The 26737-nt window shown below is 42.6% G+C and overlaps 1 protein-coding gene across 13 annotated transcripts in view; it reads left to right on the top strand.

Moving 5' to 3' along the window:
- LOC119648147 (protein SCAI) overlaps nt 1-26737 on the top strand; it is a 68540-nt gene that overhangs the window by 26565 nt on the left and 15238 nt on the right. For 3 of the 13 annotated variants that reach the window (XM_038049704.1, XM_038049714.1, XM_038049711.1), the window contains exons 2-6: nt 10141-10264; nt 10321-10524; nt 17198-17428; nt 17491-17613; nt 24023-24166. In XM_038049704.1, the coding sequence (XP_037905632.1) occupies nt 10167-10264; nt 10321-10524; nt 17198-17428; nt 17491-17613; nt 24023-24166 (800 nt within the window). In that variant the 5' untranslated portion in view covers nt 10141-10166. Of the gene's footprint in view, nt 1-9291; nt 9840-9920; nt 9991-10050; nt 10265-10320; nt 10525-17197; nt 17429-17490; nt 17614-24022; nt 24167-26737 lie in introns of those variants that run through there. The other 10 variants (XM_038049706.1, XM_038049710.1, XM_038049705.1 and 7 more) reach the window with 10 other exon arrangements.

Genomic DNA, 26737 nt, shown 5'->3' with positions numbered 1-26737 from the left:
ATGGGGAGAGTACGATGACCCCTCCGGTTGAGAACCTTGATATTGTTGGTGTTTATTTTGAGCCCAATTTTACTTGTCTCTCCTTCCAAATCCAGAGCGATTTGGCCGAGGTCTAAATAATGGACCTCGGTAGCAAACCGATGTCATTAGCTTTATTGAGGTGCTTGAGGAAAGATGTCGTCGTTCATCAAACTCCTTCAAGTCCTTTGGAGGCAGCATGAAGAACGCGACCAATAATAAGAAGAAATAATATCTTTGATAAAATGCAACCTTGACAGACTTTGCTTTGAACCCCAAATTCCTCTGATATTTTCCCTCCATGCAACACGTGACATTCGTGCTATCATATGTCGCTCTCATAATAGCTATTCGTTTTCCGGAATGCTTCTCCTGGGTAGAGTACGCCAGATGCACTTCTTCTTCACGCTGTGGAAATCCTTTTTCAAATCGATGAACAGCAGGTGACGCGAAGAACCCTGCAATGGAGGAGAATTCGGAGCAGAAAGTAGCCTGGTCTCTGTCGGTCAACTTTTCGAGATGTTGTTTGATGCATTTTAGGAATATTTTAGCTATGATGTTTGCGACGGCAGGAAGTACGCAGACACTCCTTTAATTGTCATACTCAAAGCGGGTGCCCTTCTTTGCAATCTTAACGATCATCTCCTTCTTTTACTCTTTGGGAAAAGTTTCGAATTCCCAGGATTTTAATACGAGCGGAAGTAACAGATCTGCGAAAACTGCCTAGCGGCTTTGATCTTTTCTGCTTGGAGATGCAGTCGTATCCGCGGTGACTAGCCACTTTATCTTCAAGAGGAGGAACTTTAATGGATAGATCCACTTTCACTATTGCAGCCAGTCAGTCAGACTGATGCCCTTTCGGGACGTGCCCTACGATGATTCTCGGGTGGGTTACTCAATGTATCTGCCATCTGATAAGCACAATAGTTTTCCCACTGTCGAGCGGCAGCTGGATCATACAAGCGGTAGCTGTTGAACTTGAGGACTTGCAACTCTCCAACTCTACGGAAAGGGGCGGACCCAACGCGCAGGAGAACGTATCCTTTTCGAAGGCGATGTCATCGCCTCTCTTGTTACGCACATCTAGAAGAACTTCTAACTCTACTGCTGATCGCAAAATTGTCAATCTGATTGCTCGTACGGTGGCGACCAGTGGAAACCCAAGCACAGAGGTTCCCATAACGATTGTTGAAACGATTCCCATAACGATTGTTGAATGTTGTATCCCAAAAATATGCCACCAATGACGAGACCCGAGATGCAAGCTACAATAGCAAATTGTCGCAAGATGGAGAGGAGTACTCCCCAGAGTTCCGTCATCTCACTTCGCTTAGGCCCAGAGTGCCCAGCTTATATCGTTGGAATTCTTACTCAAGCTGTAAAAAACGAGCATTTCTGGGACGAAAGGTCGTAGCCCCTATCCGTGTTGTTTTTGACTTTTCGGTAGCAATAAGGTTTCAAATTTTCATATTGCTAGCTCATAAATTTCTATTCCTGCTAGTTGGTTTTTACGACAGGCAGGAAGGAATGTGAGTGTATTCTTAAGCCTCAACTAACAGAGCAAGGCGGTGAAGGGAGAAGTCGCGAAATTATTCGGGGAACCACTTAATTCGAAATTTATTTATTTGATTAAGATATTATACAGAAAACAAATTCCTTGTTATATATTGTCCTCATAAGGAGGAGCAAGTAAATGGCTTACCTTACGCTTAAAGCTAAAGAAGGGTAAAGAGTCGAAGGACCCAAATTGTAAGGCGTTGTACCGGCATAGCCTGGGATTTCAAAAAACTTCGCACCACAAGTATCATGAGAGGCGATGTGGAAAATAATATCAGAGTTGGCAGAGCAGTCCATCAGCCAATCATAGAGTTTGAAAATGGTGCATATATCAAGAAAGATGCGGCGTTGCTGTAGCAAAGGGAGATTGAGGATGCGGAGTTGTGACGGATAGTCAACCCGTGGAAGGTTCTTTTTGTAAAAGAGGGTCCGGGTGAATTCACATTGTACAACTTCAAGAGCGCGACCGTCACCAGGACCAGACCACACAGAAATATTCAAAGATGTTTCTGACAAGCGAGTTGAAGAGTGTTTAGGACGTCCGAATTGGAGTAAATTTGGAGGAGGAACATAGGATGAAACCAGACATTTTTTAAGCTCTATTGATGATGTTAACGAAGTGGTAACTGAAACGAAGTTTGCCATCCAGGTCTTGGAAGAAGGTCAGTAGTGAAAGGGGTTGTCCGCTAAGAGAATAGGAAAAGGATATTGGGGAACGGTTTAAGCGAATAGCACCTCCTGTGGCATTTGCTAGCATTCAGTTTGTTAACCGAACACCAACGGATCAGGGTATCAAGGCTGGACTGCAAGAGAGCACAGTCCAGTGGAAACGAAACAGAGGCAAACAATTTAAGGGCGTCTGCGCAAAGCAAACATGGGCAGGTGGAAGTAGAGACGAGGTCATTGATAAAAAACAGGAAGAGTATGAAGCCAAGTATAAAGCCTTGGGGAATATAAAAGGAAGGAGAGAAGAACCGAGCCATGACGAGAAACTCTGCAGGAACCGTATGAGCGATGAGAAAAAAGCGAGGGTGTGAGAGATGAGAGAAAAGCCAGAGATAATTGAGGGAAGGAAGTTGAGTAGAAGGAAGTAGTAGTAGAAGAGGAGAATATTATGGCCAACGATATCAAAGGCTTTGGAGAGATCATTATAAATAGGATTACGGGAGTAGCGCGTGTGGGACCAAAAAGGTTCCAAGTTACCGCGGGCGAGGATGCTCAACAAGTATCTTTTATGCACTTTTTTAATCATCATCTTCACACTGGAGCGTATAGCCGCACAGTCAGCAAGGTCGGCGTCATTCTTAGAAGTCCGAAACTTCTTCCGCAGTGTATGTTTCAGGCGAATGTTATTAAGGATCTCCGTCGTGAATCAAGTTGGATACGAACGCAGGCAAGCAGGGGAAGACGGGACATAATAGGAGAATAGATCGGGCAGGATATTTTAAAAGGTGCTAAGGGCTTGATCACACGTTGAGTTGCATGATATGTGAACCCAGTTGATAAACGTTAAAGCTGAGCTGGGACTGTCAAAGTTGGCTTTGCCGAAGTTGAACTTAGTAGATTTACGCGCCGTTTTGAAGTTTGACTGGGGTAGCTTAGCTTCAAATTCAAGTGAGTGGTGATGAGCGTCAGTTTTGACATAAGGGGGTGTGCAAGGAAATAAAGAGAGGTGGCACTCGGGGAGGCTAGAAAGGAAGATATCTAGAGTGCAGTCCAAACAGTTTTTGGTGGTATTTAAATTCAGGGCAGAGCAAGTGTTCATAAAGGAAGAAAGTAGAAGGGAAGAATGAGAGAGATTGTTGGAAGGAATTGGAAGGATAGGATGATTAGGCCAGTGGAGCATGGGAGGTTAAAATCTCCGCAAAGGAAGAAATGGAGGGAAGGAAATCCGACAGTAAGGAGTTCCGACAAACTGTCAAATAATTCTTCGTACGGGTAAGAAGGGCAATCATAGGGGACGTATATACAAGATACATGATCCTGCTCTTTTCAATAACCGCCATTGGGTCATGTATAGATTCATCCTATGTCATGGGTTGATGTGATAATAATTAAATATAATAATTTATTTTTTTTTTGTTATCGTTGACAGTAAACAAAGTAGTCCAACTCATTTCTATCTTTATAAAACTGATATAAAAATAGACGAAGGGGGCAGTCCCTCTTTTAGAGTGGAAATATATTTCGATTCCGAAAAAAACCATGAAATAGTCCTCACTTTCAAGGAATTTTTCTAAGGTTGGAAATCGAAGTCTTAAAAAGATGTTGCGCTTAACCTGAGTAATCCTTTTAGAGTTGGTAGTACTCTTCTCGTGCAGCCACATAGCTATTTGTATTCCTCCTTTCATGAAATTAGTCCGTATCATTCACTACCAGATCTGCGGGCATCACTTCCGCGATGACGTACACTGTCTCGCTTCTGCTGCAAAATCAATAAATTTGTTCCCTTTGGGCTCATAAACTCCAAGCAACTCGGATGGTTTTTCTTTGGCAGTGCCAACTTCTGGGCGAAAAATACACTTTTCTGCATGCACAATTCGAATATGCTTATAAACCTCTTTGATCTAGTCTCAGCCACCAACCTGGAAGTTTTGTTCAAGGTTCGATCTAATGCCGACCCTGGCTATTTCCAATGCGCTTGTACTTTCATCAAAAGCGCGTCCTTAGGTGAATTTTTCCTATCAAAGTACACTTTCCTGCAGCTTTCTCGTTTGCTTCTTGTATGAATGAATGAATTTGTTCAGGTTTCTTTGGAGCTCGGTACCTTATGTTTCAGTTTCTCTTTGGTAGAGCCTCCTTGCTCGGAAACAAAACCTCGAGATTTGCTAATTTCGCCATTAGTTTGGTTGCTGCTATTCAACCTTTTCCCGGCATTATAGCGTAACATTCACATAATTACACATTGGGCATTTCCATCGCGATTACGTTTGCACCGTGAACTTCTTCTAAAGAAGAGAATCACCCAGCAACCTTTGATTTCTCACTGTATCCTCAATTGTCTCGTTAGTTCTGATGTTCTTAGGACGACGATCGAGTTTAGTTTCCTACGTCGGAAGTTGAGAGCACATACAACTTTGGCTAGTAGTAAGATATTCAACTTCAAAGAGGATTCCAGTTGAATTTGGCCACTGATTTAAGTCACTCGTTTTCCTAATTCCAAGATTCGCTCGTTGATTGGCTAATAATTATTCTGGGGTTTTAGGGTCTAGAGTACGACATCGAATTTTTTGGACGCCGTTGCTTTTCTTTTTGCTAAAACTTGGGTCGACATGTCATCCACGATGACGAGCAGTTGAAGGGATGGGAAGAACACTTTACCACGATTCTTAACCGTATCACATCTGGTGGGGTTCTTTCTCTGTGGATGAAATGGTTAATCACTGTATCATGCGGATACGGACGGTTCCTCGAAACAGAAGCAGCAGAAGAAGGTGTAAAGCCGCTGGATTTGACGGTCTCCTACTCACACTGAAATCCTGAGAATCCGTGAACATCCCCAGAGAGTAGAAGAAGTGGATGATCCTTAAGGTTAAAAAAAGGGCACCCGTTTTAAGTGTGACAATTGGAGGGGTGTCTGCGCGCTTCCGTCGCAAAGATAATAGCTAAAATAACCCTGGAATGCATTACAGAATATCCGGAAAACTTGATCGGCAGCAGGTTGGTTTTTGCTCCGGATCCTCCTACATTGACCACATTAACATTCTACGGATCATTCTGGAACAGTGCACGGATGTTGCTTGACGCATTAAAAGCGTTTAATTTCTTGCCTTGTATAAAATGGTATCATCGATGTAGGCTGACCTGATTCCATTTCAAACAAAGAAGTTGGTCGACGCACAGGCTAGGGGGAGCCGCAGCTCTGAGCACTCAGGCCATTGTTAGGTTCATTGTATTATCCCCGTAAATCGCCTATTCAATGGCTTCCCTCCTACGACGTTCGGAGGCTTTTGCCAATCTGGGAACATTCTCCAGAGGCAAAGAAAGTGCAGATTCTACATTGAAGAAAACCTTACCAAGGCGCCTTCGTCTAAGATCTGAGGAGGCCGGGCAGCTGCATAAAAAGTGCAGGCCGTCTCCTCCTTCTCCTTCTCACATTGGCTGCACATAGCCGAAACAACTACCTCAATCTTTTCCATAGGTGGTAGTTTAAGGAGCAGTGTCTCGTTAAAAGCCCTACTAGGGTTTTCATATCCCACTTCTTAATGGACGACAAAAATGCCATTGTGGCGACCCTAGGTTTTTTTCACAAGAAATTTCGCCTGCCGGTAAGAGTTCAAATTTCTCTATTCGACCGCGTGAATCCTTGCAATTTCACCCTTCTGAGTAGACTTGACCGTGGATTACCGGATTCCAAATGCTGGTTTTGGCCCCACCATTGTGGATGCAGACCCTCGGCGAGTCAATCTGTCAGCCTCCTCATTACCGACGGTACCCACATCAGGAATGTTTCGTTCAGTCGGCCAAGTTTCAACAACACCTGATGGCAACTCTACATCAACTGCCTTGCAATGTCGTTGCTGTTGCTGTTTAAGGCTAATAATGCCGCCTGACTCAGATCCGAATGTTGCGGCCCCTCCATTTTTGGCGCAGACTTATATATCTCCGCCTGGAATATGGTCGTAATTTTTCCGAGGGGTCAGGCCAGTTCCATAATCGGGTTCCCCGAGAACACCCTTGCGCCCGATCCGCCCTTCATAAGCGACCTGTCGGTGATAATTATCAAGTCTGCAATCTGAAAAGACTCATGACCATTTATTGACCATTTTCCTTTTTTGGTGATTAGGACAGTGTATGTCTTCTCAAAGACGAATCTGGAAACCATATGATCGGCCGGCATCAGAGCTGCCGGATGTTTGAATTTGAAGTATGATTGGTTGCCTTTCCACGCTCCAATGGTAACAAGTCTATATGCGTCGTTGGCTGCTTTCCATTTCGGTCACCAGACGATGCATGCATACATAAAAATGGATTTTATTATGTGTATCCGTTTTAGTGAGAATTCCCAGGTTTCATCTATCGCATTCCTACAGCACCAGAGCAATCTGCAGGATTACTGATATTGTTCCTGGATATGGTGCATCCACGTTAACTTGGAGTCGAAATGTATTCTTAAACACTTGACTGTTTGTGCCAGCTGGATTTCCGCCACTGCTAAGGTGGGTAGCGTATAGTTGCCCCACCTGACGTTCCTAGTGAATATAACTTGTCCAGTCTTCCTAGCGTTCATCGTGAGTCCATTGCTGATGCACTAACTGTGGATTTCATGCAGAGTTGCATTTAAGTGGTTACATACTGTGTCCGCAAACTTGCCGACAATTATTATGGTTAGATCTTCCGAAAAAGCTTGCGCGAAAATTTTTTGTCCTCCAGGAGCTCTTGGTAGTGGATACACTACACTATAACTTCTCCCTTTTTTTGGGAGTAGGGTAGGTGAATGAATTTACGCACAGAGTGTTGGACTCCCGCAATAGTACGCTGTCGGACTACCAACTAATCACCTCCCTGTCATCAGAGAACTAGCCTGGAACCGTTTGACACATTACTTCGGGCTAGCCCTTCCACTCTCCCGGCTTTGGGAGCCTTCAAGTCGGGGAATTCCTTTCACCAACGGGAGGGGAGGGGAAGAAGGGAGCCCCGTCCGATCCCTCCGCCGGTCGAGTTCAATTTTCTTCGCAGTAAGAAGAGCCCGAACATAATGCGCAATACGATTCCAGCTGCCAGCGCTTTTCAGCATTTCTCTGACAATGTTGTCTGGAAAGACCTCCCCTGTGCCTGCATAAAGCTGCTGACGAAAGCCGTCCCACCTGTCGCAAGAGAAAAAGTGTGTTCAGCGTCGGCCGCCGCTCCATTGTAGAAAACACAATCAGGATGTCGCGCTTTCCCGATCCTGTGCAGGTAAGACTGAAAACCTCCATGCCCACTTAGAAGTTGGGTGAGGAAGTAATCAATCTCACCGTGCGTTCTGTTCAACCACGGGTCTAATTTGGCCCTTGGCTCATTTTGCCACTCGGTAAGGACTCGTCCGGCAACAAGTGCCGCAACGTCGTCTGTATAACCGACCAGGCGTGACTCTTCGGGCATATCGAGTGTCAGCAGACTATCGTAGGAAGCGTTCCAGAGGTCCGCCCCTAGGATGGATCCCTGTGCTACTCCCGACGTGATTTCCATCGTCCTTTGGCCCTCTAGCGTCTCATAGAGCAGGGAGCGGTCTTTTAGATAATCTCTCAATATCCGCAAGAGATAGCTTGGCAAGTGAAATGAGTTTTCTAGTGTGCCTAGCATATCTGTCCATCTTACGGAATTGAAGGCATTTCTGACATCAAGCGTTATGAGGAGCACTATCCGTCGAGATCGGCGGCTGTGTGCCACGGCTTGATGAACCGCATCTACGACCTCCATAACAGCATCCACTGTAAATTTCCCTGTTCTGAACCCAAACTGCCTTGCGGATAAGTCCCCGGCAGCGCGGATCGCTTCAGGGAGTCTACTCTTGATAAGTTAATGACACTTCCTCCGTAGGTCGGCAATTTCTGTCATTCACCAGTATATAGAAGGGTTGTCGTGCCTGGGGCCATTCCGGGGCATGGAAGCCTCACACGTCGTCGTTATCAGATTCATCACTGAATTTACGACGGTGTCAGCTGCGACACTACCACCCCCTGGAGTGCCCTCCAGCGTGGCCTTGCGTGCTCCAAGAGCTTCGACGAACTTGCCGATGGTCACCTTCGCGACATTCCACAGGCAGGGGGAGCGTCGCGTTGGTGCTCACCGGCAAGTAGCGTCAACCACCTCGAACGCGATGTACTAGTGATCACTTGCCGAGAAGTCTTCTAGGACTCGCCACCCGTCCACCGATGATGCCAGAGATTCCGACGGAAAAGTGATGTCAGGAATGCTTCCTTCACAGCCTGGGAATCGAAACGTTGGCGTGGATGCGGTGTTTAACACATACTGTGTCCGCAAACTTGCCGGTAATTATTACGGCTAGGTCATCCGCAAATGCTTGCGCGAAGACTTTTTGTCCTCCAGCCACAGCAGGGTACCCAAGGCCAGGGCCGGGGACGCTTTTTGTGCCGGTGTAGGTGGATTTTCCTGGTTTAGGAATAAACAACACCTTCACATCACACCATTTAATTGGAATATAAGCGTGTGCTAGGCATGCACGATATATATTCCGAATATGTAGACCTAGGACATCCATTCCCTTTATTACTAGCGCATCCTGAAGGATAGTCGTGAGCCTTTTGTGATTCATTGACTTTGAAATTTGTTTTTGCAAACGGCCAGGAAAATTCGAGGTATTACTTCCAAAGACACATCTTCGGGTACAATCTGGATTTCACGATTTTTCTCAGATAGGTTAATAGAGAAAGTGAATTTAATTGATAAGGCGGCGAAATAAATTACCTGGAACATTGACATCTTAAGTTTATTCTGCAAGTGCAGGAGAAGATAATAAAATAATTTGGAGGAAGTTTACTAAATGAGATGGCACAAAATAAGTAAAGACAGAATGATAAACAAAACCGTCCCTAATTCTAATTTACTCTGAAATCGAATTCGTAATCCTAATCTAGCCTGAAGTCAACAATTTGAAGAGATATTTTTAATGGGTTTAGCTGATATTGTTAGTTCTAATTCTAAACTCATACGTTATAAAGCAAAATTCATGTCGCCATTTCCATCGAAGACGTAGCTTTAATGGCTACGTCAATTCAGTTGGAGCTTTAAAAATTAGGCATGGAATTCTAATAAAATATGAACAGTTGTGGCAGTTTCATCCCTAGATAGTTTAATTATGGTTCAGGCGGGAGTTGATTCATTTCGCAGAAGGCGGATTAGGCATGAGTGAGTGAGTGACGTAATTCGCGGGCTAATCGCAAATGCACAGCAAAGTGCAAATTGAAAATTTTTTTATGAGTCAGAGGTGAGCTTCCGTAGAAGATAATCCAAATGGATCCAAGTGAAAATTGCTAATGTGAAGAAGTTGCCGGACAGTCTTACAGCATTAGCCCGCGTACAGCGTAAGCTTTGGTGGTGCTTCTAAATATAACTAGCGAGAGTGTGTTGAGCAGGGACGCAAGTAATCGAAATGTTTTAGCAACATCCACAACATGAAGTAAACATGTTTATTTCGAATCTGAGGAATTGTTTGCGCGTTTACCATATGAGTAGTATTACTAATTAATTCAATAAAATGTGGGTGTACGAGAGGAAAGTGTGGTGGTTTTGCTTCAGCCATTGTTCACTGCGGGTCATATGTATGTATGCATGTGTTTGATATGAGTTCTGAGTGAAAACTTGATGTGGATCTATTTGAATTACATGCGTTAGTACCTGGTTGACTGACTGTTATCAGATTAAATATTGGCGTTGAAAATGGTTTGAGGGAGCTCCATGATGCAAAAAGTGGTAGTTGACTTAAAAACCAGATTATTTGAGTGTAAATTCGTTGCATGTGTTGATTTTCAGATAATAGATAATCGCTAGGAGTCTGTTATAGTTGACATGCCTGAAATCAATCATGGCATTAACAGTTTACTATCGACATTCTCTCTGCAGGATTAATAATATAAACAATTGACGGTATGGTGAAAATGGAGTCAACGGAAGAACAGGATAGGAAAATTGTTTTAGAATTTTGCCACTTGTTGGAAAAATCTAAGCAACTATTCAATGGATTAAGGTAACTTTAGAGCACTTTACTTGCTATTGCTTTTCATAATCTACTTTTAATTTAAGTGGTATATTTTGTAATTCTAGGGACCTACCACAATATGGTCACCGACAGTGGCAAGCATATTTTGGTCGAACATTCGATGTTTATACGAAATTATGGAAATTTCAACAACAACATCGATTAGTACTCGATTCAAAATATGGATTGAAACGATGGCAAATTGGAGAGATAGCTAGCAAAATTGGTCAACTGTATTATCATTATTAGTGAGTGAATATTGTTTTTGAAAATCAGATAACTTTTAATTTACAGAAAGTTTTAGTATAATAATGAGACTGGATTACTTTCACCTTATCATCATTGAATTTATAAAATTGCACTAAAATCTCGAGTTGTAATGCCCATTTTTAATTGAAACTTTCTCCCCTTTCCTACTTTTCGTATTATAGAAAAGTGACCTACTTACGGTATGCCTCAAAAATGTCATGTCATGTCACTTAAATGATGTTCAAAAAATATAATAGTGAACCACGAAGACTACATACAGGAAGAGCAAATGCTTTGGGGTCACGGAATGACATTACGTATTCGTGGGGTAAGGAAGAGGTAGCAAATAGGCCCGTGGCCCTAAACACCTATGCCACACCACACGCCAATGCACCGCATCACATGCACGGCATTAAATCCTGGCCATATGCGTGCAATTTTTCTCGCAGACGTACCGAAGGCGGTCGAACATGCTCAATGATTTTCTACCATACAATTTCAACCATTGCGATGGGAGGCGAATCTCTTGTATTTAGTCTCCTTGTAGTGAACACAATGAAAATATATTTAATAAGTGTTCATTTCGCTTTGCGAGCAACCACCCCTTTTTCTCAGATGCACAAACAACAAAACCTTATTAAAATTGATTCAGTGACGGTTTTGTTTTTGGCGTTTGAAGGTGGAAGGGTTCAAAACCTAGCACTGGCTCCTGCCATACTAAAACCACCTTGTTCTCCTCCGCTTACTCCGCAGGACTGCCATTTCGGTATTACGTTGCGGGGCAGGATCAGTTACAAACTGCGGCTTGTTTCGTTATTTACCACTTTCCTTCGAAGGTCCTCCTTCTGGTGATTGTGGATCGCCTTCACGAATTTTTCCACCGCCCTCCAAGTTTTTCAGAGGCTAACATTTCGTTGACGATATTCTCGCCCGGGCGTCAATTTCCGCCTCCGCTCTGCTTACGGTAAACCTCGGGCACTTAAAAACAACCTGGTCCGCATCCGCTAGAATCATCTCACATGTTGGGCAATATGGGGAGTCGTTACGCCCGAAGCGATTAAGGTATACACGGTATCATGCAAGGCATTGAGTCAGGTGGTAACTAACTTCACCGTGTCTTCGTTTGGTTTTGGCTGCTATCGTACATGCTGCTTCGTCTTATACTGTATGGTAAGCGTACTCACTCGATATGAGGCTGCAATTTTTCTTCTATTTGCTTATACCTTTAATGCCGATACCCAGACTGGAGCTGCGTAAAGCAAGGCGGGGCTTAAAACTCTCGAGAAAAGTAGTAGACGGCTTTGCCTAGGGCCACCTACATTTGGTAACGTGCTTGGCATCAGTGTAGCAGCCCCGGAAGGCTTTGTTGCCAAATTCTCAAGGTGAGGCCTGAATTTTAGTCTTTGATCAACCATGACTCCTAGATATAAAGCATAAAGCAAGAATGTATGATGTGTTCGCCAATTCTGTCCTTTATCGACGTTTGCTTCATTCGTTTAGTGATCAAAGTTACTTATGCTCTGCGAGCGTCAGACCAGCGTCTTCTAGCCAAGACCTTATTTCAAAAATTGCCTTGTTTGTGAGTACCTCGATCTCCTCAATATCTTGTGCCACGATAGCCACTCCGATGTCGTCTGCGGGCAATTGCAATTTCGAAATTCCATCATACATTATTATCCACAGGAGAGGACCAAAGACTGATCCTTGTGGAACCCCACAGTTTGTTCTATATGTCTTAGGTCTATCGTCCGAATTGCAACATAATAGCCTCTCCTGGAGGATTTTTTTGACTATGCGCACTAGGTGTTTGGCAGTCCTCAGTTTTGCTAAACCCGTAATTATTTTGCTCCATTTTGCAGCAGCGAGAGTAACTACCGCGCAAGATTTATTGGCATCTACTACTTCCTCAGCTATTTTTTTTTACCAGGAAAAACTCTTCTTTGAGGCACGTCGTAAATATTCCAGCGAAGCACCTTGGAACTGTTTTAACGGGCATTACCAGAACTTTATTTTGAATTCCGTCTAAGCCTGGGGCTTGATTTTCTACAAGTTTCTTTGTGACAGCCAAGACTTCAGTGGCTACCTCGGGAGAGTCATCGGAATCTACATGGACAGTGGGCTGGTTTGATTCATTGGAAACTGTTGGAAGGGGAGAATTAATGAAATCCCGCAGCAAAGCGGGGTTGGTGTTCGGTGGCGGGCGTTTACCTTTAATTGATGCCATGGCTGCCTTGTATCCACCTCCCCATGAGTTAGAGTCTGTTTAGTTGCATAACCTCTTGAAGTGTTCAGTTTTACTTCTAGAGATGGCTGCTTGAAGGTAGCCTAATGGGCGCTGTGCTTATATTCCTCGCTCACCTGCCATTGGAGATCCTTAGATAATGTGTCGCTAACAAACGCAACCGAACCCATATCTCGTCTCCAAAAACTATTGACGTCGCCAGTATTTGTCAGAACGATATTCAGACGTGAAAATACTTTGTGCAATATGCGGTCTTTTGCATTTGTTTCCCGACTACTCCAATCTTCGGCCTAAGTGTTAAAGTCGCCAGCAATTATTGTTGGGTTGAGGCGATTTGCTTCAGAAGCTAATCCTTCCACCATTGATACGAATTCATCAAGCGTGAGGCTTGGCGCAGCTTAGCCCGTGTTAATCCGTCTTCTGGGCTATTCGTCGTCTCTCCAATTGCTCGGCTTCCACAGGTCCAGATTGCCGCTTTTCCGCATCTATCTGATATGAAAACACCACTGTGGAGATCTTTGTTATATACACATATGATGTCAAAGCCAATTTTATTTTTAAGTGCGCTTTGGAACAGCAGGTCCTGGGCTGTGGTTTAAATTCAGTTGTAGGACTTTCATTTATGGAAAGCTGAAATCGCCTTCTTGAACGCCGGACATCGGTAACTGCCTGTGATAGGGTCGATGTTACTCTCCTGTATTTCTCTGCATAGTAGGATAGGTAGGATTCGCATACTTTGGAAATATGCCCTTCCTCGCCACATCATCGGCACATATTATATGTATCGTGCTTGCTTGGACAGTTTCCCGAACTGTGTCCAAATTTCAGGCATTTGAAACACTTCTTCGGCGTTATCTACTCTTGCAGCCAACAGCTGATTCAGCCAACGCGAATTTTACCAACAGCAATATCTTTTTTCGCTGCGAATGGCAAAGCTATTGTGGCCGTCTAAGTACCATCATATGCATCTTTAAGACCTCACAGATCTCATCTAGGTCCTTGCACTCAATCAGCATTGAGTCTTGACTCACCTTTACCTCCGCTGCTTTGCTCAGTGATGATTCGATCTTCTTATGGAGATGGTAAGACTTACTCTGCCCAGGCCTAAGCTTAAGAAGTAAATCGCCTTTCTGCGTACCTCTTATCTTGTTGATATGTTCAACTAAGTCCAGGAGGCCTTAACTTTCGGCAAGATTTCCGCATATGTAAGCTCGCTTGTTGTTTTTATAATCAGCGCATCTGGCCGCTATCTCTATTGCAGTCTTCCTTTTTTTTTACTTTAGTCAAAGTAGATGCGGTTCTCCAAATGGTTCAGCACAGTGTCTTTCTGCCTGTCCGTCTGTTCGCCCATCTGTTTGTCTGTAAGCTTATGTATGTATATGTATGTGCTAGTTTTTTTTATAGATGGAGGTAGAAATCTTAAAAAGACGCTGCTACGCCAGGTTGCAGCAGTGTGTGGGATTCTCACCCACTAAAACCACCCCCACTTCTCCGCCCAAATCCTCGCCAGACCACCGTAAAGTATTACTTCGGGATGAGGGTTCTGGTTTACATCAGCACAACTAAGTCACGCATCCGTCGCGTTTTCCGGGCTCGTTCCAGTTCCTTCAGCTTCTCCTGTGTCGCAGTTACTGTTCCGCTTTATTATGGGGTCCAATAACTGCGTTGAGGGCATCTTTTGACCTCCTTCTTTCATTCGCGAATCTCGGACAGTGGAACATAACATGCTCCGGGTCCTCGGGTGTAGCGGCGCATTCGGGACAGTCTGGAGACTCATCCAATCCGAAGCGATGCAAGTACTTTTCGTATCCATCGTGTCCCGTAAGGAGCTGCTTTAGGTGGTAATTTAATTTTCCATGCTTGCGCTCGACCCATCTCTTAATATACGGGATCAGTGTATGGGTCCAGGGGCCCTTTTCGGAATTATCCCACCGTTGCTGCCATCTCCCATACAGCTCCTTCCTAGTGGTTTTTAGGAAGCCCGCTGTCACTCCCGCCGGATTCACCCTCCTTCTCCGGTAAAGACAGTGTGCCTCATTCACCAGAAGATCCAAGGGAATCATTCCCGCGATGACAAGCACTGCCACATCTGATACTGTTCTATATGCACTGCACACCCTCAGCGCGATTGGCCGGTATTTCGAACTTACTCTTCTTTGGTTCACTGTGTTATCCAGTTCGCATGCCCAGACATGAGCCGCGTCTAGCAGGATTGATTTCACCACCCCTGCGATAAGCACCGGCCGACTAGATGGCCCTCCAATATTAGGCGCAGCGCAGCACTTACCAGCGGCCGATGCCCCCCGAGCCAGGTCCACGACGGTTACAATGGCATCAACGGTGCTCTCAATATTGGTGCTCGCAATTTCTTGGTTTCATCTACTGTTGCTCACTACACCGTCACCTCCTCCGTTTCTGATGTCGAGAAAGACGCCCCAGGTCACTGTGGGTATAGTGTTCACCTACCCGCCAGACCAGCCCTTTCGCTAACTGAAGTAAGTCAGATCGACGATTGAGCCTAGCCCTCTGCCTCGGAAGGTGGGCACGAATCCAACATTGGCTAGTACGCTGTCCAACTTCACGAAGGTTTCAAGCAGGATTTGGCCCCTGGTGTTCGTGACTCTATTTCTCCAGTCTAAGATCCATGAGTCCAAATCGCTGGCAATGATTTTGCGGTTGTGGTCTCTGGCATCCAACACAAAGCCGTCCAGTATCTCCTCATATTGCGCAAAGAGGAGCATAACAGTTGTAGATATGGACGACGGTGACTTTTGCCCTTACAAAACCATTGTTTCTTGAATGACTTGCTGTCCGCATACTCATATCGCTGCGTTTCCAGATGAATTTTTTACCCACGTAGCCCTAACATAATTTTAGTAAGGTTCATAGATTACCGCCACGTTCACATTCGACTCTCGAATGGTTTACGACAGCAAGCCTTCAGCTGCTTCGCAGCGGTTGAGGTTGATTTGCACCTCATTTATGCCTACAATTCAGTTCCCTCCTGTATGCCGGGTACTGACCTGCAACGTCCGATTGTCTAGTCCCTTTTTCTCTCTGCACAATATGCATCGCAGATCTCCAGTGCAGTCTTTAATAAGATGGCCTTTATCTCCACATTTCTTGCACCTTCCCGACCTATCGTGCTCACTAGTACGTGCTGCTGCAAAGTGACCGAAGTCGAGGCATCTAAAGCATCCCTTGAGAGATACTTGCTCCTTAATTCGGCACACGACCCAACTCAACCGCAAGCTAATGATAGCGGTCTATGTACCTCTATACGCCTTCTTCATTCCCTTTATGGCATTTTCTTCTATTGCGCTAAGGTTGAATTGTTCCCTTAGCACAGATATCCTCTCGTGATGTGACCTCATCTAGGTTTTTGCACTCGATTACTATCTGTTATGGTCGAGCTTTTACTTCAGCTTGCTCACCTTCTCCATCTGACCGTGAAAAATATCCGCTGTCTTCTCAGTGTATTTGTTCAGCTCCACCATCAGATCCCCCTTCTGCGTACGCCTACTACGACTCACACTGCCGGCCAGGTCTGTCAATTCTGGATTGGCTTTGACTTTCTCAAGAATATTGGCGCAAGACATATCTCTTTTCTTGGAAATAATTATTATTTTTGGACGAATTTTCTTTTTTTCCTTCTGCATTTTTTGCTGCCCAATTTTGTCCATTATTCCGGTTAATGAGCTGTACACTCTCCCCCTTTTGTCAAAGCTGGGGCCATATTGGACGAACTACCCACCGGCGCAGCTTTCTTCGGCGAAGAGGCCTTTTTCTTCTTGGCTGCTTACTGAGCACCAAAGGGTTCACTTCGGGTTCTCATCTACCTTATTTAGAGGAGGAGTCACTTGTATCTCCCGCGTGATTACTTGACGCTTGGATGTTTTTCTCCTCCACCGCTCTAATGTAGGAAAACTTATTGCCACGTATCAGAAACCTGCTATTTTGGTGGATATTCCCCTTCTCCTTGATGAAATCACAGAGTACAGCGAAACAAACGCTGTTACAGTTTGCTTCCTTCCATGCTCGTCTTTTGCAGCATCGGTAATCCGGGTCAATCCGGGGACTATCCACGTTCCTTTCTGAGTTCCGCGACGAATCTTGACTGCCTAGGGGCAATGTTTTCTTCAGTGATGACCTCGCAAGGTCCGGTGTAGATCTCATTTCTACTCCTATAAGATCTCTTGTAGCATTAGGTCCCAAAGTAGCCAAGTTCCCCACTACTAACGCACTGCGGTCGCTGGATATTGACGGCTGGGAGTCCGCTTGCCTACTCCCAAAAATCGTCGGTACTGTTCTTTTTATCCTGGCACTTTTGCCTTAGAATAATGATTTCTTCAGATATAAGTGAAAATTTTTATCTATATATGGTAACATATGATGTAAATTCTAAAATGGAATTTTTCTTCCGATTCCAGCCTTAGAACAAGTGAAACTAATTATTTAAATGAAGCGTATCAATTTTATGCCGCAATTCGTGGTCGAGCTTATTATTCACGTGCTATAAAGGAGGATCGACCCGATCTGATGGTTAAGAAATTGAGATATTATGCACGATTTATAGTGGTGTGTCTGCTTTTGAAAAAGATGAAATTAGTTCGAGAACTGGTAGCGGAGTTAGAGAAACAAATACAGGAATATACAACAACGTAAGGCTCAATAGGAAAACTAGTGAAATTTTGTGTGATGAAAATATCCTTTCTTGTTGCAGATATGAACCTGAAGATCATTTAGAATGGTCACTAGTATTAGACGAAATTAAAGGATTTATTAAGGCTGAAGCAGCTGTTGCGGTTCTGCATGCGGACTCGAATCCCATTGTACTTTCACACAGGTGAGGAAAATTCTGGTTTTTCTGTAGAGTAGCTTCAAGCCCGTGCTTTCTTATGGTGAATTTTACGTTTGAAAGCAGTGCGCGGAAGGACAATTGTATTGAATGTGGCATTTGGAATCATCAGTACGGTTGAACTTCCAGACTGTTTGCAATCGCTACAGAAATACTATACTAGGGTTAAGTACACAAGTTAGATTTCAACAGTTGATTAAATCAGCCGATAAATTTGTTTAATTTATACATTTCGGCCAATTACACCATTCTCAGACAAAATCAAGGCAACATAATTATCAAATTAAAATAATTTTATTTTTTTAATTACATATTTTCGGCTGATTTAATTTTAGGCTGGTTTTGGAGATTGCAGAGTGGGTGCCGAGTATTAGTTAGAGTTGAATAGGTTTAGTTACGTTTATTCTGAGATTTCTGAAAGTAAAGTTGGGTAAAACAATTTTGTAGGTATGGGTTGTTGCAGGAGCAGTTTCATAAGTAAATGCGCAATTGATGCCATCTATCGCGCTTGGTAGGCTTTGCTTAGACGTAGTGATCATAATTAGCGTTTAGCGTAGTAATCATTTTCGATAGGAATGTGAAGAAATTGGCCGACGACAGTAACGATCAGAAGAATTATATTTGGGAGCATAATGAAATATGGAATGAGCAGGGTTGCTTGGAAATGTTCAGATGACTATTTTAAGTTAACCACCTTTAATGAGGGACCCGTCAATGCACCAGGTCAACAGCTGGTTTAAGCCGTAGGCCATTGCCACGCTTTATAGTTTACCTTATTATTCCAACCTGTTTCAAACTCCTAGTCGAAATGCGACCTCATTGTCATCCTACCCCTTGGTATCAGTAATTTGGAATACCGCCTGGAAAGAATATAAATCTTCAATGTTTGCGTGGAGCATCGCTAATTTTTTCTCTCCTATGGATATAAAAGTCATCAGGACCTTGACAGCTATCTGAAACATGCTCCCGACGTGTGTCTTCTAAAGTAGTTTTTAGTTTCCTAAATATTTGACATCTGTTTCTCGTTTAATGTAATGCGATGTAATTTAATGGCTCTCAGGTGACCAAGTTTGTTCGCCTTAGTGAATGGTACTATGGCGGTCTTGGTTAAATTGATGCGCAGCTCCGCTTTCTTGCACGAGGTCCTAGTAATTCTTAGTCCAGTTTGGATTCTATCATATACAAATGAAAACAATGACATCAGCATAACCCTGGACCTGTATTCGAATATTTGTTAGCTCTTCTAAGACTTCATCAACTGCCATACTTGATCTTGCCAAGCTTGATTTATAGAAAGCAGGCTAGTTTCCACTCTGGATTCTCTTGTACCTACTATATTAACACCTTTCGGATGTTTTTGGGACAGTGTTGGAGTTAAGATCATCGCTCCACCTATACTTCATCGATTTCAAGAAGCCGTTCGATGGTGTGAATCGGAAGTGTATTTCATATGGTCTACGCGGCAGGAGTATTCTGGAGAAACTAAAACTATTATCAGAGCGAAATATGGTGTCATGTGCTGCATCAAGGTAAATTCTAGGAGGTGTTTGAGTTGCAAAGTGGAGTCCACCAGGGTAGCGGCTTACCATCATTGTTATTCCGTCTTGTTAGCGGTGACGTTCCTCATGTTGCTTTGTCCTGAGGACAGGGAGGATTTCGATAGACTATGAAATCTTTCCTTAAACATGTTGACTTGTTGTTTACTCTCTTACTGAGTCAGATCTTGGCAAAATGGCCCTACATTTGGAAAGAGAGGCAAATAGAGTCGGAGTGAAGATAAACACCAACAAAACCAAAGCTGTCAATGAATGGCAGATCATCGAAGGCGTTGACAATGTTATCTAGGAAGCGTGGTTTCCGCCGATGATGTCACTCAATACATTAAGAGCGCCAGAGTAGAAATGCAGTTAGCTCAACATCAACATTAAGTGAGAATGCTCTGTGCAAGTTTTTTCTGTGTTGCACGTAGAAAGTAACCAGCACTGTTACTCAAAAAGTTCAAACCGTCGTAAACACTCGCCCGGTGCAGGTTCTTTGAAGGTTCTGTTCTTTTCTTGTGTTGGAAGCTTTGCTAAAATATTCTCGTTCATTTCTCTCCGCCTCCTTATACTCTCTACTACTTTCCACTTTAGGGCTTGTTTGGGTGGGTCGCTTTATGCTTTTGGTAATAATAGGTATCCGGTTCAGGATTGCAACAAAGTGGTGTTTTGGATTCTGAACTCCGAAGGAAATTAACCGGTACAATTCTACCCGGATCGCCACATCGCTTATTTGGAGAGGAACATAGGCAGCCATTGAAACGTACGGGTATGAAGTTCGCATACAAGATGATAATGATTATTTTTGTACCAGCTTGCGTCAGTGGTAGATGTTGTTCTGACGCTTACCCGCTTAAAGATGCCCATGTATGCACCTCTCTATATTCGTACATTTGCATGGTCATTCGCACGACCGAGACTTTCCTTATCCGCAGGAAAGGGTGTACCTATTCCCAGGCATCTGCCTGTATATCATCCTTTTCGTCCGCCCGCCTTTCTATCGCAAACACTTTCCTCGAAATAGTTATTGTTCCGATGCTTGTAGTTCTTCTAAATAAAAATCCTTGAAATTAGCACTTATTGACATGAATTTTGATAGGAAGGGTGAAAGTGAGAACCCCTACACAAGCAATGTATGAAATCGTGTTACGTTGTGTTTAAGGGGAGATCTCCAAATGTGTAAAAGGCAGGTGCGAAATTTTCTTTTACTAAACATGGCTATTTAGGGTATCAAATGAGAGGTTTCGATTAGTACCAGCAGGTCTTAATTTTGACGTTAGTTTTCAAGGGTAGAGAATAAAGGCTGAAAAGTTCGCACTTAGGTGTAGATCTCATTATCAGAAATTACTCAGCTAAAAACCTGAAAAAAATCATGATGATGCCCTTATATTCTCTCTAGGCCGCAAAATATTCCTCATTTCGAAAGGTTTACTCTACTGTAGACATCCCCTACCTTATCGGTTATGCGTGATATTTATCACATTTTGGGACCGTTCTCGTATTCGCTTTTCCTTTGAAAAAAAAACAAAAAAAAATAAGTAGAAAAATCTTATTTCTTTTCATTAAATTCTTCAATTTTTGACTCGAATAAGGCTTCTTTTTTGAACTACGTTCTACTTTAAATTACTTTCGATATTACTCCTAACTTCTCCAGAGTAATGACTATCATAGTTGGTCTTCATATAACTTAGGTATTTACCCAGGTTCTGTGTTCCGTGTTTGCATTTATATGTCTAATTTGACATAGGAACTTAATTTTTTGCGCGATTATGATCATGCTTGCTACCGTCAGTGCTATTCCATCTTATGTAATTATTAAGCGCTGCAAACCGTCAGAATTATCAGATGCGCTTTAGCACTCATACTCTAGCTGCCCTTCTAAGCTTAATTTAATAATAATACTCGTTAGCGCAACAATCCAATTGGATCACCGTAACGGTATACTACAGGATTACAGTACCGTAAAGGAGGCAATGTGGTCAGCATTGCGCTCGCCCGAGATTATTACCTTGATTTGACTCAGGTGCTCTTTCACAGCTCAGTTTAGTTTCGCCAATTATCATACTTGATTATTTGATAATCAGATTAGGACAAAGCCTGCTATGACTATCAACCTACAGGTGATGATGAGCACCAGTCTGTTGTAGATGACTCTCTCCATCACCTTAAACACAGTATCCAACTAGTGGATTTGCTTCTAAAGATTTGACAAACAGGCTGGGCCTAGTTGCCACTGGTAGCTTCAAAGCTTTGTTAGGAATGCCTTTGTAACTTGGGGCCTTATTGTCCCCAATTTTTCCACATATTTACAGTTCGCTTCCATTAACTAGAAGCACCGCATGTTCAATGAACAGGACCATCATTTGCCTTTAGCTGTTTTTTTTTATGAGGAAACACTGTGGCAGCATTTGCAAGTATCTTGTTGGAAAACATCCTCTAACATTCGCTGTGCGGCTGCTTCACTTAAGAGCTCCAACTTAAGGTCTACTTGTTGGAGTCATCTGGTGTGCTAACATTTTTCCTCAAACTCGCTTTCAGCGTTTTGAAAATGTTGGCGTATGATCCTTGCTCTCGTTTGGAACCCGTCAAAAGAGATCATAATTTGATGGTCATACACTAACTACCCTATAGTGGAGATAACGCGTTCAGCATATGAATAACATCTGCCATTGCTACAACATGTCATCGAAACCTAACGAAATGTTGCTCACCTTAGCTAGTTTGGTCACCAAGGAGAGGGTCTTACTTAAAATTGAAGGTACTCGAGATATTCAGATACGCATAGACCCCAAGCTCCCTATTGACCACGCAGCGCTCAGTGTATGCTGTTCCACCTTTGCTTGGGGTCCGCGAATTGTTGCTACATTTTATCCCTCGCTAGATTGACATGCTCTTGAAACATAACTAGCAGGCAAGGAAGGTCCGATGGATAAACCTACTCCCAGCTCGCCTCTATACACTCTTAGCCCGTCCGAATATGGTTTCTAGCTTCCTCTGTGGAGAGGTCGTTAGAGGACTTATGGAATTATGCAACCCTAGCCTGAAGCATAATCAGATCAGCCCGTTTTTCGTACTTCTTTGGGATGAGTGTGATCTGAGCACACTTTCAGTTTGAAGGGAAATGATCATTCTATAAGCAATGGTTGAATAATGTTGAAAGAAAAGGGCTGATGGATACGTATTATGTTTTAAGGATTATGGCCGGGATTTTTGCTCCTTGTCTGTTTCATGAACATTGCAAACATATTGGGTTGACGAAGTTGTTTTGGGGGATTGAATCAGTGGATCTGTTTGAGTAGATGTAGTTGATATGCTGGACTCTTAGTAATGTGCAAAAAATGAGCCAATTTTATTCCACGATCTTAGGAAAGGTGTTTTGTGTGTTGTTGTGAATTTTTCCAGATTAGATTTAGTGTGTGGAACTTTTAAGGCAACTATGCCGAAAATAAAGTTAGTTCCAGCAAGTATTGACTCGACTAGTCCGTAGTTTTCCAAAATCTTGAGTATAAATATATGGGCAGCATCGTGAGTTAAATAAGTTGACTTTATTTTAACATTATAAGCGGGCTCTAGTCGACTATTCGGAAAAAAATTGGTAGCTTGAATGTGGGGTAGATGACTATTAGCTGGTTGAGAAGTTATAGCAATGTGATCTTAACAAAATTTAGGGCTTAGACGTTTGTTAGTGAATATAGGAAAAGGGATGATAAAGTTTTTATTGACTTAATTTCAATTATTAAATATTCTAATTTTCCAGTCTACTTTTAAGGTTTCTTCTAATAAAATTTTATTAAGAATTTCTACTCTTTTTTATCGTGTGTTTTCCTTTATCTTACTATAAGTATCTATTTTTCCAAGTCTAATCGTTTATTCGTAATGTCTGCTGCTAGCAACGCTGAAGCAATTTAATTTTAAGTCAATGTATCCTATACTTTGCTTTAGATGTTTCATATACGTTTTCTAAATGTACGTGAAATATATTCATATATATTCGAGTAACGTATTAATAAATATTGATAATAATATTAATAATATTTGTATCAAATAAGAATTGGCCCGTTTTTCATTTGTCCATTTGATATCATTCGAAATTCATTAGTCGCTTCTTTAGCATACTTTTCAACATTCTTCAAACAATTGCTCCTCTTAGAGTATCTTGCCACCGTAAATTTAATATTGTTTTACGAAATATTTTATTTTGTCGAAAAACAAACGTTGATTTTAGGCTGATTATCTATTTTTGTATCATATGGTTTCGAGTATATTTTCTGTTCTTATTTATTAGCTCACTTGCCCTATCTGTAAATGTATCAGAGATCATTGCCATTGCCAGTCGCATTTTAACATAACACAACACATTTAAGCTTTACTTTCTAGCTCACAAACATACATAATTTTATCTTGAATATTATAAGTTACATCTGTGGTCCTTCAGCTTTATTTTACCAAGTCCTGTTTAACTATCCTATAGTAACCTACCCAAAAGAAGGAGTTTTCATTGCAGATGGAATAAAGAAATTTGTCAGTACCATGAGGAAACTCTTTTTCTTCTACGAAGTTTCGTGAAACGCTCGGATCTTGGTTCTTTGAAATTCTTTTTAGGGTATCTTTTTCAACCGCCGATTGGAATTTCGAAGATTTCTTAAACATAATTTCAAAGAGCCAACTTCCAAACCGATATATCTGCAAAGAAATATCCCTTCCTTAAAACACCCCGAAAACCTTACTCCAATTCAAACCCGAATGGATCCATTATCATCACATACACATTTCACATCATTACACAAATCGCCCCATTTGAAAGCACGGGCCATGGGTGCACTAATTTGAATAGGTTGACTCCACAAATTGACCACCAGTGGTTCCGGTTCCAGGCTATCGCCGCTGACGACGCCGCCGTGTGAGCGGTCACCTCATATGACACTGAGTTTGCAAGAGATTCTCATCGTGGGATCAGCGTGTGAACAAGCGAAATTTTCAGAGTTAACAATGGATATGTTCAGGTAGGTTGAAATTTATTGCAATTTTCTTGTAAATATTCTGTCATAGTTATGAGTTTGGCAAAGGTCCTGAAGCTCAAATGTAATTAAACCAATATATATATACAGTCCGAATTTTTATTGAGGTAATTGCGTGGGCTAGCAAGGCAAACTTCTAAAGTAGATAGTAGAATGGCGCTGAGAATATTATTTGTCCCCTACCTTATTTGGCCCTCTCCCGCCAGAACTGTAATCAACAATGCGGTAATGAAGTCTCTATCGAATTTTCGAGACTTCGAGTTGAAGGTCAGTCAGTGCAGTCATCACAGTTGATATCACTATTGAACTATAATGAAAGATTCCAAGCTTTACGAATAGCATATTCATAACTTCATTGAAGAGAAAGCCGCAAAGGAATTCGTCAAATGTACCAGCGCTTCCCAAATCAATGGACGTGAAGGATATGGTATTTCACCCATCTTGGATAAGTTGTGAGATAATCAACTTTGATGGTATATTCATAGTCATATAATCCCTACTGATGATTACTTGCTACTAAGACTAGCATCAATAGTCTTTGGGCAACCCAAGGGCCGACCAAAATAGCGATGGCGTGATCTCACAGAATCCCTTGGATTCACTCGGACTAAGCTTACGATCTAAACAAATGGCGAACTTGATTTATTCAAGTTGGCTCCGAAACGAACAAGACAAAGACTAAAGAGAATGTAGATCAACGCCCCACTAATAGTCCTTAGGGTTCAACATACAATAACTCCGAGGAGACGACCTGGTAGGAAGGTTTTTCTCTGGTCCGATCAGAAACCTCTAGAAACCCACCCGTGTTTTAAGGGTCTGCCTCACTCCACTATACCACTTACTCGAGGTTTCTTTACACGTCTTCATAAGCTTGTTCTCTTTTTATAAATCAGTTTTCCTTTCGCACCTTAACTAAATTTTCAGCGCCTTGACGACCTCATTGGAGGTAGAGGTTTCTCCTCGGCTATTTCCCTAGTTGGAATGTGGGAAATGTAGGGAATCCTCATTGAAGTGCTAAGACATGATTTGAACCAACGTAGCGCTAAGAAATTTTAGTTTCACAATGGAATCAGCCCCAATACCCTGCGCAACTGCGGAAAACTTTACAACGGACTGCAGGTCGTTGAATTTTCTCTTGTCATTCACGGGCGTCAGAGAGCAGGCTAACGAAGCATGTTTTCAAACTCTGTTAAAATATGACTTTTAAGGACGGTGCAGCTTGACATATATACGGTGCCTATCATAATTAATAAAAGACTGTCTCATACAAATGGTTTACAAAGATTCTTATAAAGTCCACTTTGGAAATAGTCTAGGTACGGAAATCGCTAAAAACTCTTGGAAGGTTGAGGCCGCATTAATTTCCTGAGTATTTAGCGCTAGCAGAAACCATGTAATGTTCTTTTCCACAGAAGGTCGTATGGTACTCATTGCTAATAAAACCTTTACCCCACAATTTCTGCATTGAGCGGACCGATCAAAATATCAAGATTAAAGAGAAAAAATGTGGGCCCAGAGTTCATAAGGGTCCCTTTAATTTAATTTGGTTAACGTCTTTACTCCGGATCACTGAGACAATTTTCACCCCCTTCTAGTCCCTCTCATCATCCCTGCTTTTTTCGCATGGCCACAATCGCAAATTTCAAGGTGCAAACAGAAATCTCGGAAAGCATATAGCCCGTATAAGTAAGTATCACTGAATGCACCCTATATAGTGCTCCATGGATCACGAATATCTAGGTGTTCTACATAAGATTCTACAGTGTAGGTACCTATGATTCGGTCCACCAAACTCTGAAGTTTTCGAACTCGCGATCTGTCTTGAGTATCGGTAACTTCTGTCTGCTATCCATAGCCGGGAAATCAGAATACTTATCGGACCTTAATCAACTTTAGTGTTCAGTTGTTGTGTTGTGTTGTTGTGTTCAGAACGCAAAAGATTTCGGAGAGAATTTCGTGGTGGCTTACAGCTTAATTCTCAAATGACGTGCCGATGGTCATCTTTGACAAATTTGTGAGAAAACTCATTTTTCAGCAAACTTAGTAACCCATTGCATTCTTCAAAAGGTTGATGATCGTATTGTTACCAAGGAAGATTATCATTTACTAACTTAATCGTGATTTTCGTCGCGACATTGATCCCGCCGATGTCGAGTCGTACCTGATGCTCGGCCGACAATTCGGCCTGTTATGGAAGTTATTTGACGGCTGACATGTGAGAAAAAGGTCTGCAAAATCGGTGTGATTCAAGGCTCCAACATTTTTTCGGAGAACGTGTCACAAGCAGTGATTCTTCAGTGATTCTTCTCCCTTGCGCTTGTATATGGCTTTACACTCTTTAGTGACTCAAAGCTTTCCGTTTCTGTACTTGCGCGAGCCATACCTCTGCGCCGTAAAGTAGAACAGGCTGCATTGTACTCATCAGAAAACGTTGCCTCTTTAAGGTGGCCCTCCAATGTTTGTCATTAGCCGACTTAAGGTCGAAAATTCAGTTGCAGCCTTTGTTCGCCGCTGCTTTGGTTTGCTCGAAAAAGTTCATCTTTGAGACAAGCGTCA

This window comes from Hermetia illucens, chromosome 2, assembly GCF_905115235.1.
Source record: "Hermetia illucens chromosome 2, iHerIll2.2.curated.20191125, whole genome shotgun sequence".
In the NCBI taxonomy this organism is placed as follows: domain Eukaryota; kingdom Metazoa; phylum Arthropoda; class Insecta; order Diptera; family Stratiomyidae; genus Hermetia; species Hermetia illucens.
This window is presented reverse-complemented; position numbering and strand designations above follow the sequence as displayed.